At 39.5% G+C, this 20,068-nt stretch overlaps 1 protein-coding gene across 2 annotated transcripts in view; it reads right to left on the reverse strand.

The window, feature by feature from the left end:
- The window catches only part of hmcn1 (hemicentin 1), a 142,396-nt gene that overhangs the window by 52,450 nt on the left and 69,878 nt on the right, over window positions 1-20,068 (reverse strand). For both annotated transcript variants that reach the window (XM_036582339.1, XM_036582340.1), the window contains exons 24-40: window positions 17,226-17,498; window positions 15,760-15,855; window positions 15,478-15,672; window positions 15,094-15,224; window positions 13,696-13,843; window positions 13,396-13,522; window positions 13,144-13,298; window positions 12,241-12,519; window positions 11,260-11,541; window positions 9,328-9,436; window positions 8,577-8,746; window positions 8,153-8,307; window positions 5,525-5,648; window positions 4,788-4,889; window positions 4,514-4,690; window positions 3,890-4,041; window positions 3,485-3,608 (exon numbers count right to left, since the gene is read on the reverse strand). In XM_036582339.1, the coding sequence (XP_036438232.1) occupies window positions 3,485-3,608; window positions 3,890-4,041; window positions 4,514-4,690; window positions 4,788-4,889; window positions 5,525-5,648; window positions 8,153-8,307; window positions 8,577-8,746; window positions 9,328-9,436; window positions 11,260-11,541; window positions 12,241-12,519; window positions 13,144-13,298; window positions 13,396-13,522; window positions 13,696-13,843; window positions 15,094-15,224; window positions 15,478-15,672; window positions 15,760-15,855; window positions 17,226-17,498 (2,799 nt within the window). The remainder of the gene's footprint in view (window positions 1-3,484; window positions 3,609-3,889; window positions 4,042-4,513; window positions 4,691-4,787; window positions 4,890-5,524; window positions 5,649-8,152; window positions 8,308-8,576; window positions 8,747-9,327; window positions 9,437-11,259; window positions 11,542-12,240; window positions 12,520-13,143; window positions 13,299-13,395; window positions 13,523-13,695; window positions 13,844-15,093; window positions 15,225-15,477; window positions 15,673-15,759; window positions 15,856-17,225; window positions 17,499-20,068) is intronic.

The raw sequence follows: 20,068 nt of genomic DNA on the forward strand, positions 1-20,068 counted from the left end.
GTAATGCTTCTCTTGATTGCACCATAAAAAGAAAGCTTATGAGGAACTGAATTTTTATTACCATATTTAAAGACCAGTCATTCAAGATGAAAGCCTCAGTGTTGAAAGATTTTCCTTAAGAAAGATTGCATGTTGAAGGTTTACACGCAAAAGGTTTGGTTATGCTGTCATGGCTAAATAGGAAATAGCAATCACCTTTCAAGCCAAAGTGAATTTGAGATGCTTCCTATTAGTGTTAAACATGAACAGGCATTCTCATTCCACAACATCTGTTTAGTGTTTAACTACCAATGCTGAGCAGAGATTAAAAACTGAAAGACTCAAGCAAAGAGAACATCACATGAGTTCTACCACAATTACAATGAGGCAGAGTCGATCAGGTCCTAGTCTGCAGGTTTTGGGACATTTGGAGTTGACAGAAAGCATAGAAAATTGAGAAGTTGAGATTTTAATTTCTTGCCTTCTGAGAAAGTTTCAGGTCAGTTTGACCTTTTGGAATGTGGATGTAATCTGGTAGTTAATGTTGGTCAATTTTGGGAACGAGAAGTAAACTCAACAAAAATTATTAGCTAACTGATTACACAATGTTTTTTGAGTTAACTCAACATGACGACACCAGAGTTTACCCAACTCAAACATCACCCAGTCCCATCAGACTGTCTCTTCTGTGCTTTTCAGATATGGACAGCTATGGCTTTGCCAGGCTTCAATCTCACAATCTCCTGATGTTGGGATTATTAATTATTGCACCTCATGTGTCCAACTTTTGTTAGAACAACAAATATTTTCTACAAGGTATTAAACATTTACAGACACAAAATATGAGTAACTTCAGGGGCTCCTGAGTGATGCAACGGACTAAGCTATCACCCCAACAGGGTGAGTTTGAACCCCAGCGATGCCATAGCCATCCATGAGTGGGTACCCATCAGAAAATGTCTGATAGGACTGTGCTGTGGAAACAACTAATTCTATATTATTTACCTAAATGAGACACACAACTAGAAAATAGAATTAGGAAAACATTTACCTAAACTAAAGAAGTTTGAGTTGTATAAACTCCAGTGTCCTCTAGTTGAATTAACTCAAGAAACACTGTGTAATCACTTCTGTTGCAATGTTAAATTGAGCTGACGTGCTATGTGTTACCTTGTGAGTTTGGTGTGTTCAGTTCAGTTCAACAACAAGTTTCAAGTAGGGCTGTGTGTGATCCCTAGTCGTTTAGCAACAGATTTGCACCGTTGCAAACCCTATTTTGGCGTTAAAAAGTCATAAGTTCCAATGTACTAAACAGCAGCACACATTCTTTTACACTTTTGCCTCATTAGCTGGGTTTCCATTTAAACATTTTGCAAATCTTGATGAAATTTCCAAAAACTAGGTAAAAGAAAATGTGAAGTAATCATGTTTCCATCAAGAGCAATTATAATATAATATGCTCTATAACATAATATGCTCTATAATGGTTATGTCACTCCACTAAAGTTAGGTTATGTGGCAGTGTATTTAATACTAATGCAAAGGCTAATATTTGCAAAGGCTTTTAAACATAATTGTTCTCAATTACTGGTTTTTACTGTAGAAATCATAAAGATTTTTTTTACCTGAACAAGAAGACTTTATTGTAGTCTTGGTATTGGTATTGGTGTTGGCATTGGGAAACCAGCCTTGGCGTTACTTGGCATCGAAAAGAATTTTAGTGGTATCGCTGATCCCTACCACTGAGACAAATAGTTCTGAGAGGACATAGTGCCAAAAAATATTGCTTTATTTTTGCTACAGCAACACTTTTTTGAAAAATCACCATTTTCACTTTTTTTTTATCAATGTAACCAGCATAAACATTTTTTTGCTATATTTACGATTTTTTTTGAATTTCCACGTTTTTAATGTGTATTTTCAAAATTCTCAAAAAAGGGTCACATGAAAAAAAAACCCACAACTGCATATGCATGTAAGTTTCCCCCTCAAAGTGCAAAATTCTTGGAGGAAATTATTATAATGAAAACACCTATTGTAATTTACCAAGGCTGATAGTAAATACTGACTGTGTGCAATTTGACATGTGAAAAACTTGTCTCTTTGGTGGTTACACAGCTGCCATGGTTTGTCAGAGAGTTTTTCCTATAACATTTAGAAAAAAAATGTGAATGCTTGTTGTGTCACATTATCTCGATTTGATGAAGGAAATAAAAAGCCTAAAACCTTAATCCTGTTGTATTAAACTTATAACACCCATCAAAGTGTCTGTGAAGCAGGTTTTGCCTACATAATGATCTGACAGTTTTCTTTTTCTAAACAACTGTTGAAAGCAAACATTGAAAATCTTTTCAATGTGCAATCCCTGCATTACTCAAGCTACTCATTACTTCTGAGAGTGCTGTGATAGAAATGTCATCTTTTGATGCACTGCATGCAGCTAAAGAGGATGTGATCACCACAAGCTCAAAACCATACAGTTCCCATATGACCAGGATGTGCTCAGTGAAATTAAACAGGAATTTTACAATATCGAATGGCTTCCATGCACATTTAGCATGAAACTCAAGTTCAGATCATCCCACCAGCCAAACACAAGCATGTTTTGTAACAAAATGTCAAAATGAAAACTTCTTTGTATTCATTTATTCATTATTGGCATTTCCCCCCATTTAGTAGTGTCCAATTCCACCCACTTGTTATGCCTCCCTCAATCACACGATGCTACCAGTGCTAGGATGTGAAGACAGCCACTGCATCTTTTCAAACTAGCTGCCGATTCTGTTATGTCAGCAGACAGATGCCTGCATTGGCTAGCATTGTGCTGAGGGATGGGGGAGAGGGAGGGCATCCTACCCACCCAGAGACAGCACGGCCAGCTGTGCTCTATAGGACTCTTGGCCACAGATGACTGTACAACCACTCGGGATTAAACTCACGATCTCCTGATAGCAGAGCTTTTTTTACTTAATATGTTTAAATAATCATGTACTTTCTCAATGAGTAATAACAAATTTTTTTAACCTAGTCATTAATTTAACTTCCGAAAATTTAATTTGACTTCTAATCTGACAAATTTTGAAAAGAATTTATTATTTTGACAAAATGAGTCACAATTTAAACCAGAATCAGAGAAGGATTCAAATTTTCTTATTTTCTCCTACCTAGCAGAAACACGCTTTCATACAAAAAGCATGCGAGCCAAACGGGGGTATATTGCACTGGTCATACGTTAATTGTTAAGTTGTGCCTGTGTTCCTTTGCATGGACGTTTTTAGCAGATAATCTGCTACATGTGGACAGCCCCACAATGGCAAAGTAACTAGCAATTCTTTTAATAAATCCGCCTCTTTATTTGTTAATCCCAATTTTTTAGTACCCACAAAGTTTACAGTAATTAGAGAGTTTGAGATACCAAATCTCCTTCATAATCTGTTAGTATTTTAAAGGTTCTGTAGTGAGTCTTAGGCTTATACAAAACAGATAAACACTGGAGGCACCTCACCATAGACACGCAGGTCGTACTCTCGTTGCTGCTCTCCACCAGCATTCACTGCCACGCAGGCGTAACGGCCTGTATCACTGACCTGAGCACTGCTGAAGGACAGCACCCTACCTCCAGCCAGTACCTACACGCACAAACACATACAATCCATGGTATAAAGCGTGGATGATAAATAAGCTAAATTGTGTAATTGAACACTTTATCTATTGGATCTATAGGGTAGATGGAGCTCATAATTTGGCCAATACAAGGTGCAAAAACCAGGCAAGTGTTTCTAATAAAGTGGTGGTAAGCGCATAGTCAAAAATGTCCCCCATTAAGAACAAAATATTCAGCAAGTTATTAAGACTTTCATAAGATTAGTCAGGTGGTTGCACAAGAGCAGGCAGTGGTTTTCATAGTTACCTGGATGCCATTGGAGGAGCTGGAGACAGGACTGCCTTCTTTGAGCCAGGTGAGACTGGGCACAGGCAGACCTGATGCCTCGCACTCCAGCCTGGCTGGGTCATTCACCACCACCGTCACCATTCCCCCTTTACTAGAGATGGACGGTGGGACTGAGAGTGAGAGAAAGAGAAAGAGAGAGTGAATAGGGGTCTAGCATAACATACTGGAAAAAAATCTAGTCTACAGTCAAGTTTCTGTATTATTCAAATGTTTTGCTGTACCATTTTTGGGAGATTTTTACCCGGATTTCTCCCCAGTCAATTTCTTTCACCCACTAACTAGATTTCACCCTATCACATGAATGTACCAAGCTTTGTAAGCTTTTTTTCTGTACATAACTTTATTTAACAACAAATTTAAATCACAATAAAATCTCTTCTTCTATTTTCAAACACAAATATGGTATCGACTGAATTTACAAGCTGCCCTTTCAACAGAATTTCTCTGCTTATTTCAATCAGCAGTTAGAAGTAAATAACTCACACTAAGTGACAGCATGCTTTTGTTATTGCCTGGAATAACTTTGACTTGAAAAGGGAAATGAACCCCCGCATGCAGACTCACAGACATGAAAATGCTCACCATACACCTGTAGGCTATGTGTGAGTTCTGCTTTGCCGGCCACGCTCACAGCCACACACTTGTAGAGTCCAGCATCGGACACCTGTGCGCGGTCAATCTCCAGCACCTGTCCTCGGTTCAGAATGCTCACCCCTGCTGCACTAGTCAGTGGCCGACCATCCTTATACCAGGTGATAGCTGCAACCAGCAGAACAACCCAGTATCTCAGTGATGTTCTAGCCTTCAAGTGCCAACCAGCAGTAATAACCAATGCCAGTGAATCTCGGGTATTTACCTGGCACAGGACGTCCTGATGCTTTACATTCCAGCTGGATTTGGTATCCGGCCAAGATGGTTTGATTGACAGTGTCTCCAGCGAACTGGATGCTGGGAGGCTCTGTGGAACAGGAAACAGGTTAGGTAACGTGCAGTGGCTCATCTCAGGGCTATGTACACTTGCTTTCTTCTGAAGCTTTAAAAAAAATGTTCACCGTTACTTTTCAGTTAAGCAAGAAACATATCTGCAAAGACTTTGTTAACATAACACAGCTATTTTCTAATGTTTCATTTATATTGCTCCATGCTTTTCAAAGTGTCAAATGTGTCACGTGTGTAAATGTCACATACTGAAAATCTTTTGCCCCAAAGGTTTGAGTACTGAGAGAGACTTAACTCTTCTAAGTTTTAAAATTCAATATTTTTATGATATTTCGAACAAAATTTGAAGAAAAAATATCACTGTATCCATGTTATCTACTAAAGAGACCAGAGCCAGAAGGTGGGAGGAGTAATGCACATGACAATAACATGCTGGAGTGTTAAAACTGGAAACATAAATAACAGAATGTCTATTCTATACAATGCATTGTCTCCAAGATGGTGATAAACATACTACCTTGGGAAATTTTGTCCCGTTTTTGTGATGCCGACAGCAGCGGTGTAACAATGGCAACATTTAAACAGCATTAAAAGCATTATGACAGTTATAGAAACTTCTGATGGGCAGTTTGGGCTTTATAATGTATGTCATACCATGAACACTAAGGCGAATGTGCTGCTGGGCCTCTCCTGCAGCATTCGTGGCTACGCAAGTGTATTTGCCAGCATCCTCCAGTCTGGCCTCCTTAATTTGCAGAACTCTGCCAGCAGACTCCAGCTATATTACACAGAGAGAGAGAGAGAGAGAGAGAGAGAGAGAGAGAGAGAAAGAAACAGGGAAAGGGAGGGTTCAGAAAAATATTTATTCAACACACATCTATAAACTACACCAGAATAAGGCTCAGCATTTTTTATTTGCCAAGTACAAGATGTGTAAGGAATTTCTCTTGGTGCAGGTGTCAACATGACTTCCATTAGAAAAAATAGAAGACTATTTAAAAAACACAATGTACAAATTAATCACATAAGTAAAAGGTACAAATATGCAAAAGTCTGGGTGCCTCTGGTCAAATGACATGCACTGCTGACATTTTAAGTGAAAACATTAACAAAATTAGCAGCAAAATGTCATATTTCAGTGTGTTCCCTGTCGAGCATGTGTTAACTTATTTCCACAGAAAATCAACAAAACGTAATTTTACCAGGGGAGTTTAAAATCTTGCATATGACTGTGCTTGCAATATGTACAGCTGCAGATGTGAGGAGTGGCTCTATATTCCATACATTTTCAATATGCGCATATGTGCAACTGATTACAGCAAAGGGATGCGAAAAAGGTCCTTGAGGATTATAGCCTGAAGAAAGAAGCCGCGAAAGTGCCAGTGAGTCTTCAGGACTCTCCGCTGAGAGGGAAAAGCCCTAGAACAAGGTAAGGGGTCAGCTATGTTTTTCCTCATCCTCTTCCTCATCCTAGATGGGTATAGGATTTTGAAGATGGAGAGCTGACAGCCAACGATTTTCTCTGCACACTGCACAATCCGTTGTAGCTCTCGCATGGTATGCAAAGACACTGAGTCAAATCGGACAGACTGACCACTGCAATACTGATGTTAACAAACCCTCGTCCACTTGGCCTCATCACTCCCCTCACGAGAAGGAAAAATGTATTCCTAAGACGGTTTGTCAACCGTTCATTCATTTCACAGTTTTTTTTTTTTACAAAGAAAATGGCAACATTTAAACAGCATTAAAAGCACTATGATATATATTCCCAAACTTTTGATGGGCAGTGTGGGCTTTACAAAGAGTCTCATACCATGCACACTAAGGCGAATGTGTTGCAGGGCCTCTCGTGCAGCATTGGTGGCTATGCATGACACATTTTCCTTTTCAAACCGAAAAATAATGGCAGACTAAGCTGTTTAAAAGCCATAGCAGTAAACTACTTTAAAATGTGTAATCCAATTTAAAACTACAACATTTGCAGGACTTTAGTTTACAAACTATTCTTCTCTTATATATCACTGCTGATACAACTCATTTGGCTGGCTAGTTAGCATGTTAAAGGCTACGCAGCAACAAAAAGAAAGGTACTACACCTGGCTTGTACACCAATATGTACAACCAGACAAAGCAATTATTCATAAATTTTAACAAACATTACACTCAAACCTCGCAAAAAAACGCTCTGAACTGCATAGTTTGCATAGTTAGCTGATTAGCTCAGTGAGGCTAACCTGCCCAGGGCGAACGTTTCCATTTGAATAATACTGCTTACTGTCCCCTCCTGCCCTTCTGCATTGACAGGCCACTTGCGCAACACAGATGTAACGCACATCTTAGTGGTGGGTCAAAGAGGGTGAACGCAAGTTGTTGAATCTATGAAGGGCCAGAGATAGAGGATGGGGTAACAGATTCTCTTATGGTGATGTAGAATTGGACCAGCTGGGCATGAGGCAACCCACATTTTTTGAGCTGTCACAGAAAATGGAGGCACTGCTGAGCCTTGTGTGTGACTGTGATGGTGTTTCTGTCCCACTTGAGATCCTGCTGATTAGTAGTGCCCAAGAATTTGTTGGACGTTTGTAACACCTGATTTGTTGGCCGCTGATTATAAACATTTGATCGCTTACTTCTTCATTACTGTATGTGTTGAAATCAATCGGAGTAATACATTTAACAGAGTAGCTGTTATAAGTACAATCATTAAAGTAGAGAGACAGGAGCAAAGGACAGAGCACACATCCCTGTGGAGCGTCAATGACGAGGCAGAGGGAGTCTGAAATACATTCATTCACCCTGATGTACTGTGTTCTGTTAAACAGGAAGTCGTGGATCCTGTAGCAGACAGGAGGGGGACATTTATCTAGGAGAATGCCAGCAATAATAGTGCTGAGAGTAGAGCTTAAGTCATCATTATATTATCCACCTACCATCCACTTTAATAGAAACATGATGCACTAATGTTATAAATAAATAGTGTTTAAACTTAAAAGTAAAAAACCAACTGCCTTAAAATTTTGATTTTATGGAGCTTAACAGAATGTAATATTTTTAAATTTACGACAACAAATCTTTTACAACGCCCAATATAGCTGCCTATAGTCTGTTCATCATTGGCCAGTGATCTGTTGACCAGATCTCAGCACAGCAGTGACACTGACATGGTAGCGTTTATGGAGCTGAGCTACAGGGTGGCTTAGACAAGTTGTGCAACAACAGATACAAGCTACAGCCAGTAAAGGTACACCAGCATTGTAGAGCTACAGTGTAGGGACTGACCTTAACTAAGCCCTGCGTGGTGTCCACAGGGCGTCCATCTTTGAGCCAGGTGATACTGGGAGCTGGAACACCACTAGCCACACACTGAAGACTCATGGAATTGTGAAGGATTACTGAGCGTTCAGCAGGACCAGTAGATCGGATTGTTGGAGGGACTGCAAGAGACAGAGACATGGACTTTTATGGAACAACAAATCAATGGTTTTACAGCAACTGAGCACCTTCATTTGCACTCTACAGATGAAATGAAGATTATGTAGTAATAATGCCTGATGCAAGGACTAATAAAATATGACTGCAAAGCAGTTTTGAATTTCCCACTTGAAAGCAGTTAAGTAACATCAGCAACAAGTTAAAAAGCAGATTAAAACGGCATACAGCATTAAACAGGAGATTTCATGTAAAAATGGCTTTTCTCTATTACCGTGCACTGCTACTTTAAAGTCTCTCTCCTGTTCTCCTGCTTCGTTCGTGGCGACACACTTGAACAGCGCTGTGTCTGAGACCTGAGCACGTGAGATGATCAGACGACGGCCGTTAGCCGTTATCCTAACCCCCTCGCCTTGCCTCACAGGTTTTCCATCCTTCAGCCACCTACAGAGAGAGAGATAGAAAGAGGAAATTAGAAAAAGAAAGTAGAAGAAAAATGGTCTGAATATTGCACAGTCTGAAGGAAATTGGTTTGGCTCTGTAATCCAGCATCGTTTATCCATGCACAAGAAGCTGGAGTCTGCTGTCGCTCAGAATGAGAGAGGACCAGAGAGGGAGCCAGAAAAACAGGCCAACATGAAGCTAAGGTATGTTTCAAACATATTACTTCTACGTTACACGAACAATACAGCAGTGTGACCTACAACTTCACACATTCAGGGCCAGATGTACATATGAGTGCAGGTGCAGTGCAAAATGTGTCTTTATGCCTTTAAAAAACCATGGAATGCACAAGGGCCTGAATGTAACATCTCAACAGCTCATCCTGCAAAGTATGTGCAGCCCTGTCCACTAACACCTCACTTGTGAGGCGCAGCATTTAAAAGCTGCATGACTGCATATTTTGCGAGGCATCAGTGCACCAGTTTCGTACATCACATGCAAACAGGCCTGATATATTAAATTACACACACATAGCCAGAACATAAGGTGCATATATATGGGCGTATGAAAAAGCTCCTTACGTGATGGTGGGTGTAGGTGTGCCTGCAGCATGACACTCCAGTTCTAAAAGGCTGTTGATGACGACTGTGGCATCTGTGCTCTCGTCTGCACCATCTACAGTGGGTGGCACTGAAAACAGACAATATGTATGAAGGAATCAGGACACTTCATATTATATTCATTCACTCACTACTATGAAAACAAAAGAATAATAACTGGGGTTGCTCAATCACAAACAAAATAACCCCCAACAACTCCATGATATATAGTACACACATCTTTGAATATATGCAGTATTTTTATCCCAATATTTACGATAAATAACAATAACAATAAAGCAACAGAAGTCAGAGAAAACCCATTGGTTTATTCAGTTTAAAGTCAAATGGCACAAAGCATCAACAACAAAATATAATATAAAATCCATCAGTATTGAATCCCTCAAAATTGGTTATTACACGTTTTACTGCATACTTCTATAACCTAGGAATAGCTCAACCAGTTTACATTGAAGTCCCTGTAGTTATTGAATAACAAGGTTCAGTGCATAAAAAGCCTGGGATTTTAAGGGGTTAATTTGTCTACTCTTTACGTTTGTGTTACTGACATTTTGTCCTTTTTCAAAGAGACACTCACTCACATTCACCCACAATCACCTTAACTGCCTTAAAATGCACTTGCATTAGGAAAGGTGAAGTAAAAAAAACTTTTAAATAAAATTTACATGATTAAAAATGATTTCTTTGGAAGTAAAGAGAAACATCCCTGCAAATTTCTTTGAAAAACTGAAAGCAAGTCTCCCAAAAAGAGAACGGAATTTGTAAATATGGCCAAGAATTGACACACTAAACACTAAAAACGGATATATATAAATAGTTAAAGCTTATGTGCAATTTTCTGTTAAATATATGTTTTCCTTTTTTGACACTGAAAAATGAATAAATTGTACCTACTGGATGTACTGACAGGAAATTTACAAAATGCAATGGTGAGTTTTGCACAGTACTGTATTTAGTCGAGTTACTGGGTCTTAAAACTGTTCTTAAAACTGTTAGAATCTTACTGAGCAGTATACAGTTGTAACCCTTTCCATTAGCTTTAACCTCTGAATGCATGCATGGTAAATCCCTTTCATTTAGTTTAAACCACAAACAAACAAAATCACGACGTTGATGCGTGCCAGGGGTTCATACAATGGCATGTGGTCAGGCTTGTCCCGTCAATCTTTCTGTTTTTATCCCCTCTTGTCTACATTTTCTTAATTTGTTTTAAATCAGTTCAGTACCTCATAAACCACACTTTGCATCTGATTTCCTGCAATCACATTCCACTAACGCTACACAATCTGGACTGACTGATGGCCTGAGGCCTGTGGAGCAGATGTATTAGGAACGCTGCGGCATCCAGATGCTCAGATGATCAATGCATGGGGTGCAGACAAAGTTTTCACTGGCTCGAACAAGCGAAAGCAGGACATCTGAGTTACACTCTGATTCACATGGAAAATGAAACTGTCTAAAGTTCCTAGTGCCAAAGCATTAACAGTTTGTTGGGAGCTAGTGAGCAGACGAGGGACGCCAGGCTTGTAGAGATAGTTCTGCAGGAGGAGTCATAAAGCATGTCAAAGAAATTAGTCAGATGAAGGAGAAGTGGGTTGAATTAGGGACATAGGAGAAATATAATTTATTACAGTGACATTGACTAATTAGGTCCATGAAGAAAAGTACAGTTATGGAAAACTGGCTTTGACTTTAGTTTCCGACTATGCATTCAGGTTTCACAGCGTTAAGAACTAAGCAGTTATCTGTCTTTCAACTGAATGTGTTTTTGGGAAAGATACTTCTACTTAAGTCATTATTTAACAGAAGTAATAACACTGATACTTGAGTATGGGTTTATGCTGCTCTACCTAATTGTGGAAACTCAGTCTCTCACCGCTGAATCAAATTTACCTAAAACGTTGACATCATACTTGATCTCCATCTCCCCAGCAGGGCTCGTAGCTACACAGACATATCGTCCTGCGTCGGAGGGTACGGCATTCATGATCTGGATCTTTCGGCCCTGTTCCAGAACCTGTAGGTTTTCCCCGGCTTTCACAGGAGAACCATCCTTCAGCCACGTGAGGGAGGGTGGAGGGTGTCCTCCAGCCTCACACTCCAGCGTCAGAGCTTTATTGACCACAACCTTCTTCTCCACAGGGCCGTCTGAATCTCCAGTGATGGAGGGGGGAACTGTAAGAGAAAAGTGACTCTTTGGGATACGGTATCTTTCATAAGTTTGAAAAGAATGTTTTCAATAATATGAAACACATTTAATTCCAGACACATATATATAAAATGATCCAAAAACAATGCTAGTACTATGTAAATGCATAGGGTTTAAATAAGTTACAACAGAAAATGTTTTTGATGTGCTCAGAATGAATGAACTGTAGATTATTACAAAATGTATTTCTCTTACATGATTGTATTTTACAGTATTACAGTATCTTAGTACTGTGATGAGAAATTACCATATGTAGATAATCATACTATGTTATTTATTACTTAACAACTTCTTGTTGTTAAACATCTAAAATGCCTTTGCTTCATATAATTTAAATATACACTGTAAAAGTTATTAATGACAAAAAAAAACTACTAATATATGACTTGTGATTCCAAATTTCAAGGGCAGTTTATCTTGCCATAACTGATCTTCAGTGATTTACAATAGTATGCTATAGTATATTATACTATAGTGTGCATTAGTCTTTCAATACTTCGTTCATTCAGGTGGCAAAGGCTTTCTTCTTCAACACTGGAGCTTTCACAACAGCAAAATAACAAAGAAGATGGGCAAGTAGCAGGGTACGGAAACAGAGCAAAAGTGAAGATCAAACAGTAAGGCGAGAACATTAATCAGCAGCAGAGAAAGAAAAATGAGCTCACCATAAACGTCTAGCTCATAAGCCTTCTCAGCCGTGCCAGCCACACTAGTCACCTTGCAGGTGTAGCGGCCAGCATCAGACACCTGCACCCGGGGGATCTTCAGGTACTGACCGCGCTCCACATACTGGGCTTGTCTGCTAGACAGAATCGCCTCACCGTTCTTATACCAGGTAATAGAGGGGAGGGGCACACCACGAGCCTCACACTCCAGAGTAACCAAGTTATCCAGAAGAGCTGTCACCTCGGAGGTCACATTCCCTCCCTTTATACTGGGCGGAACTAAGGGCAGGACCAAAGAGAAGACACGACCAGAATTACACTCGGATATACATCAAAAACATTAAACAACTGACCTATGAACTCTTTGAGAATTCCTTAAGGGGGTACTTTCACCAAACAATGTGACACAGCTATGAATGACAGAAAATTAGTGGAAGCCAGTTAGCATTATGCTAAAATAATGCTAACTGACCCCGCTAGCCTCCATCCACTGCCATGTAAGGATTCTTGGGTGAAGTGCAGCTACTTTTTCATGTGTCCATCTTCCATTTTTTTCTACTTTTTTCTAAGGTAACTTTCCATTTCATATTGCAACCCAAGTAAACACTAACCAATGGGTGTGCAGCAGTTGATATCGTGAGACCGTTAGTATTAGCCAAACATAATCATGTTAACTGAGCCCTACATTCATTCAGCAGTGGTGAGCTATTACTATTATACAGCAAATGTCAAAACTCAAAAAACACCTCTACAAAAAAGCTGATTGTAAGACCTTCTGTCCAGCTGCTGAACACCTCACTCACCATTTGCTCACACTCCTGTTCAGCATTGTACATGTTAGCATTTTTGGGTGAAACACAGATCAAGTAGAATATTAAATGGGTATGACAGATGAACACACACCAAAGATACTGAGGTTGAAGTCTCTGGACTGTTTTCCAGCAGAGTTAGTCACACTGCACTGGTAGCGGGCCTGATCTCCCAGACGGGCGCTCTTTATTTTTAACACCTGGCCTCGGTCTGACACTTCAATGTTTGGGTCTCCCAAAAACACTGGCCTGAAACAAACAGAGTGAGCACGAGTTTCAGTTTCAGAATGACGTTTTTGGCCTGGACATGGTAACAGCTTTTTTGAGTTTTGATGGGTTGACTCACTTCCTGTCTTTGTACCACTGAACTGTGGGAAAAGGCACGCCTTTGACCCTGCACTCCAAGCTGATCTCCTGATTGAGAATAGCAGAGAGATCACGTGACCCGCCGCTTCCAATGATAGTAGGAGGAACTAGCAAAGAGAGCAGGTTAAAAACAAACGATTGATGGAAAGCAATGTTATAACATTTTCAGTGGGTTTAATCATAGGCCTTTTTACAGACTCGTATATAGATTAGTATACACATTATAGATTATGCATTATAGATCTCTGTCATTTGCACCTGTTATATTATACAGACTCACCCAAGACATCCAGATAGAAGTCCTTTTCAGTGCTTCCTGCTATGTTGATGGCCTTGCAGCTGTAGTGGCCCGCATCAGCTGTAGCTGCCTTCAACAGCCTCAGAGTCTTTCCTCTTTGCAGGATCTGCACATTACTGCTAGCAACCACCTGACCGAAGCATAGCACAAAGTCACTCGTGGATAATCAAGACATTATGTTTGCACTTGGACTTACTAGTGCAGCATCTGCGTTCTCTGTGTTCAGTTATGCTGCAAATATTTGGTCATGCCATGAAGTGAAAAGGATGTGTGGTAATTACACTGTCTACAGTTTGCTCGGCATTCTGAGAGAAATGTTGGAGTTCATGTTAATGCAAACATGGCATCAGGTTGTGCTTAATACAAACACAATATAATAATGATTCTTATTATCTATGTGTTGCTGGCCTCACTATAACAAATATTGACAAAGGACAGACTTTTTTAACACAGGGACACTAATCAGTACAACTTGCAGTATTAAATAAATAAGTTTATTATTTACAAGTAAATAGTAAAATTTACACAGTTGTCCCACTTCACTCAGACCAGCCTAGCCAAGTCTGGTGACCAAATTTTGCTTCTTGAGTTTAGCACTGGAGCTACAAGGCTAATGTTGCTAACAAGCACCAGGAGTCAATAGTCACCCAATTTTTTTCTGTAAATACATCCACAAAACATCTCTACACCCACTCAAACTGCACTGCGATCTTCATTATGGTGGCACAAACCTGACAATGCAGTTTAGGACACAGTAAGACTAAGTGTGAACTATAAAAATGCTGTCTAAACATTTACTGTCTAAAGTGGCTGCCCATAGTGTTCAGCTAAATGGTGACATTTATTTTAAAAATGACTAATTACTGGCATTTAAAATTAGTGTGGAAGGTATAATAATGTACAATTCACAAAATAACCAATGACTATGCCAATATTAGGCTGCTATATACATCTGAATGAGAAGTGTCCAAAGCGTGCTGCTGATCCCGTACCTTTAGAGATTACCTAGCAGCACTTTTTATTTTCTTTACAGTGAATGATTCTCATAAAGGCAGTTTGATGAGGGACACTGGCTTTTAGGGCTGTTCTTTTGGAGCTCAGAGCCTGTCATCAGAGTGAACTTGGTCACCGCTAAGTATGAGAAGAAAGTCCGTGTATATTTCTCATTAGTTTTTATTCCACTTTATCCCTGCACATAACTTAACATTAGGCTCTTGAGACACATTAAAATGGTGGCAATATAATTAAAATTTAAAGTGTGCTTTTGAAAGTACTACTGGTGGGTTGTATACTGATCCGTTTCCAAGACTGAATAAGGTACGTTTCATATACTGTATATGACTAACCAAATGAATAAGTAAATGGAGGAAAGTCACATACCGGCACTCCATCTTTATACCAGGTGATGACTGGTGGAGGTGTGCCACTGACAGCACACACCAAACTGGTGGGCTGGTTCATTACAACAGACACATTGGTTGGCAGGCCGCCATCTTGCACGTCAGGGGGCACTGGGGCACACAATGACAGGAGAGAGGCCATAATACTAAACATGTGCAATGTTTGATAATTGGATATTGATAGACATACCAATGTTAGCATGGTAGGATGAACAGAAGAAATCATTCATTGTAGTTTTACTCTATTCAACTCTTGGGTACTTCTCCACTGTACTGTTTAGTGTTTTTTAGCATACTTAACAATTCCATTGCTGGAATTGCAAAAAAAAATGCAGCGGCCCTCTGAAATGTCTCTCTGACATACCGTTAACTTTGAGTTGGTATTTTTTCTCTGTGCTGCCAGCATCATTGACAGCTATGCAGGTATATTCTCCATTGTCCAGTGGTGACACTGAGGCCAGGATAAGAAGGGTGCCATCCTCGAGAATGGACACTCCTGGTTCCTTGCCTGTCAGCTCCTGACCATTTCTAAACCATTTAATCACTGGCTGAGGCAAACCTGCATGGAAAGAAAGGAAGAAAGCAAGTTGTGTGTCACATAGATGTCTTCCATGTTTGTGTACTCTTCAAGAGGATGCTGACTTACCTTTGGCAGGGCAAGGGAAGGCAATACGCTGGTTAGCCACTCTCTCCTGTAGAGGGCTGTTGAATGGGGGTTCTGATACCTCCACTACTGGGGGAACTGGGGGGACGAAGGGTGGATGAGAGTAAATTACAATGATGACAAGAACACAGCATGTTTTAGACGTTTTGCTTTATTTTGAAAATGTCACCTCCGCATGGCAAAATCTTGGTCTCAGTGCGTAATTTGAAGACCAATGCAAGCACATACAGTCAGTTTGTACTTCAGTGAAATTATTGTTATTTTAGCTGTCTGTGACAGCATACAGGAGTTAAAATTAACCCCAGAATCCCAGGCTTATGACATACTAAGTCTTATTCAGTACAGGGACTTCAATGCAAACTGGCTGAGCTATTCTTAGATTACAGAATTGTATAATAAAACTTCGGGGCTGCCAGTGGGCCGTGGCCAAGGGGTTAAATAGCATTTATAAGCTCAAAGTGCAGACCTTAAGCTTTAATTTGAGGCCTTAAATTGGGTAAGAATTACACTTATTTTCATACACAGCCACTTATTTGGGCTTAAAAGTAATTGGACAATTGACTGCTCTGCGGTTACATGGCCAGGCACGTGTTTTTCCCTCATTATTTCACCTACAAGTAAGCAGATAAAAGGTCTAGAGTTGATTGCAAGTGTAAAATTTTTATTTGGAATCTGTTGCTGTTAACTCTCAATAAAGAAGTCTAAAGAGCTGTCACTGCGAGGGAAGCAAGCCATCATTAGGCTGAAAAATCAAAACAAACCCATCAGAGAGATAGCAAAACCATTAGGTGTGGCCAAATCAACAATTTGGTGCATTTTTCAAAATGAAAGAACACACTGGTGAGCTCCAAAACACCAAAAAACCCTGAAGACCATGTAAAACAACAGTGGTGGAAATTCTTTCCCTGGTGACTAAAAACCTCTTCACAGCACAATTTGCTGGATCAAGGCTTTACAGTGCAGATTGACAATGACCCAAAGCATGCTGTAAAAGCAACCCAAGACTTCTTTAATCAAGCATATATTTCACTTACTGAAGGCAAAACTGAAGGTAAAATAGCTAAAAAACAAGCAGGAACTGAAGACAGCTGCAGTAAAACCTGGCAGAGCATCACCAGCATCTGGTTTTGTGATGGGTTTCCAGACAGTCATTGACTGCAAAGGATTAGCAACCAAGTATTAAAGATGACAATTTAATTGATGATTGTTAGTTTATCCAATTACGTATGAGCCCCTAAAAATGGGAGGCTATGCATGAAAATGGTGGTAATTCCTATATCATTAACCCAACTTGGACGTAAATACTCTAAAATAAACTGTTTGCATTTTGAGCTCATATTCATTATTTAATTTCAATCAATATGCTGTGTCAGACAGCTTAAATATCAACTCTGTCAATGTCAAATGCCAAAATGTCAAAATACCATTGTGAGATCACACTGCCTTACCTTGCACCTGCAGCTGAATGCTGGCCTCATCCTGCCCGGCGACATTGCTGGCCACACAGGTGTACACTCCCTCATCAGGCACTGTCAATTGTCTGACAGTCAGTGTTCCATCAGTGGACAGCCTGTAGCGAGCCCCGTCCGGCACTAGGGCAGTGCTGTTCTTCAGCCAGCTCACAGAGGGCATGGGAACCCCCTGAGCTACGCAGGGCAGGTCTACAGAATGCCCCACTTGAACCTTCATGACACGCGGACCAGCCAGGATACTGGGAGGAACTGAGACCACCCAACAAAAAAGAAACACATTCTGAGACAATGCCTGAAGAATGAACTGCTAAGTTTAACCTTCAAAAAAGGTGCATAACTTCAGTTCTGGCCATCAAGCCACAGTATTGCTTAAAGTTTAACAAAGTTGACAAATCTGATTCAACGGTAGCACTTTCTATGAATACCATTTCTATGAGCATCTATAAACACATTCATAACATGTTATAATGCATTCATAAGGCATTATAAACATGGCTATAAATATTTATAAAAACGAATTCCACTTCATAGCCATATGTATTTTGCATTATGAATTGTTAACATAATGCATTATAAGTCATGTTAATAACATGTTATACTGCCACTGCCAAAGAAGTCAGTCCCAGCTTGCAGAGCATAAAGTGAGACAAACAAGATTATTTACGACACGGCATTCACAATATTTTATTTCTCAGGGTTTTTTTCTGAGGGTGTTGTAAGGGCTGCACCTTTGGGGAAAGTCCTGAATATTCAGTTGCCAGCCTCAAACAAGTTGTCTAGCCCAGAGTCATTACTACAATGTACCTTCTTTAACCACTGCTCTCACTTTGAAAACTACATCACAGCAATCCAAGTTCCCTTCAGGCCCCTCCCCTGAAATCCCCTCTGACATCACACTGAGCATGAAGTTAGGCAAATTCGTAAAGTGCTATTATTGTAATTTGCCTTAAATAATGATAAAAATAATAATAGAACCTTCACTTCATCACTTCACAACATCACTACACTATACTAATGCTAATTTCTGCTAGCATTCTATTGGATATGCAGTGTTACGGTAGTGCCAAGCTAACAGTGGAGTACACTGACTTTCCCACATTGGGTAAACCACTGTTGACACCACTAGTCTAAAATCTGACATTTGAAGCTTATGTGCTTTACTTTGTATATTGCAGTGTTTCAGTAAATTCCTCAGTAAATGCTTCAACTTGAAGCCTCACTTTTAATAATCAAGGACCCTTTAGTACAGTATGCCTCACTTTCCTTAAAGCTGACAAACACAACTTACAAGCTCTTATAACGTGTTATGAACACTGCTTATAATGCATTATGTTAACAATTTATAATACATAATAAGTGTGGTTATAAAGTATAATGCATTTTATAAATATTTAAAGCCATGTTCATGATGCCTTAAGAATGCATTATAACGTGTTATATTTACTTCCTCTGAAATCTAACAAACCTACAAGATGAGATGTTTCACAGTCATAGTAAATTACTTTTCACTGCATCATTTATTTCTTTGCCTGACATCAAAAGACTCAGCTCTTCTTTTACTGAATCACTGTAATCTACAACTCAAAAGTTTAATTGAAGTGATGGTAGATGAAAAACATTCAGTTATTTTTAATCACGAATATGCTCAGACTATACGAGACATTTAATTTCATGTTGCTCACGGCGGATGGCAAGACTCTGCCTGAATGCAAGTGAATGCACATGCTCATACATGCACAAGCTGTCTACATGGTGAGAAGGCTATCTTGTATTCATGCCCAATTCAAACTAAGCTCAGCTTCTTCTCTTCTGACCAATGACAACCAATTAAAGTTCAAATCAAGCTGGCAGGTTCAGGTTTAGCATCATCTATATTCTGCCTTTCATTTCAAACGAAAAAGCATTTACAGCTGCTACAGTCGTTAGACACAAGTAGCCCTAGAGAGAAGAGTTTTCAAGGAATATAAGCCACTGAAAATATGTAACTGACAAAAATCTGAGCCAGATTCTCTAGAAAGGGACAACTGCAGGCCTCGATTTGGAACTAAAGCTGCATCAGTGCTATAAATTACACTTATCCAAGCAGAGCCTGATCCTGACTTGTAGTTTTACGAGTAGCACCACCTCACCAATACCTGTAGCTGACCTGGCAAAATCAGGCTCTGTTCTATTGGAATGACTTGCCTCAGCTTTGTTTGATCTTTTGATCAGACATTCCAGAGAACCTGTGGTACTATGAAGGCAGAATGTATGAGTTATAATAGACAGTGTTTAATTAGGATCCTTAATAAGAGCTGCAAAGCTGGTCTCCTTTCTACAACTGTTCATTTAACATAGGGAATGTGGCTCTCAAATATCCAATGTGAGTCAAGGGACAGTAGTTGTTAAAAAAACATAAAGAATCTGCAAGCCTACTCTACAGTGACTGAAAGTATTTGGACATTTGAGCCATATTTAAAAATATGTTAGGGTCACTGTATTAGGAAACTAATAGGCATTTATTTTCAACAGACTACCATAACACTATCATTCTCTATTTGGCAAAGTATTCCTTACAAAGTGGCATGTGTGTTTTGTATCATTATCATTTGAGCAGTTTCTTTGCAGACTTCTGGAGGTTTGTATCCAAAAGGCATTTGTACACAAGTTTATGGTCCCATCAACGAACACAACCTCAATGACACCATTGCATGGACATTTCCAGTTTTCTGCTAGATTCTACTATTAGTTTGTATTTTTCTCTGAAACAAATATCAGCTTGTTAAACATTTCATAAAGTAACCTAAAGAGCTTTATTGCAGTTTACCAATGGTTAAATG

Source organism: Colossoma macropomum, unplaced genomic scaffold, assembly GCF_904425465.1.
Source record: "Colossoma macropomum unplaced genomic scaffold, Colossoma_macropomum, whole genome shotgun sequence".
Taxonomy (NCBI): domain Eukaryota; kingdom Metazoa; phylum Chordata; class Actinopteri; order Characiformes; family Serrasalmidae; genus Colossoma; species Colossoma macropomum.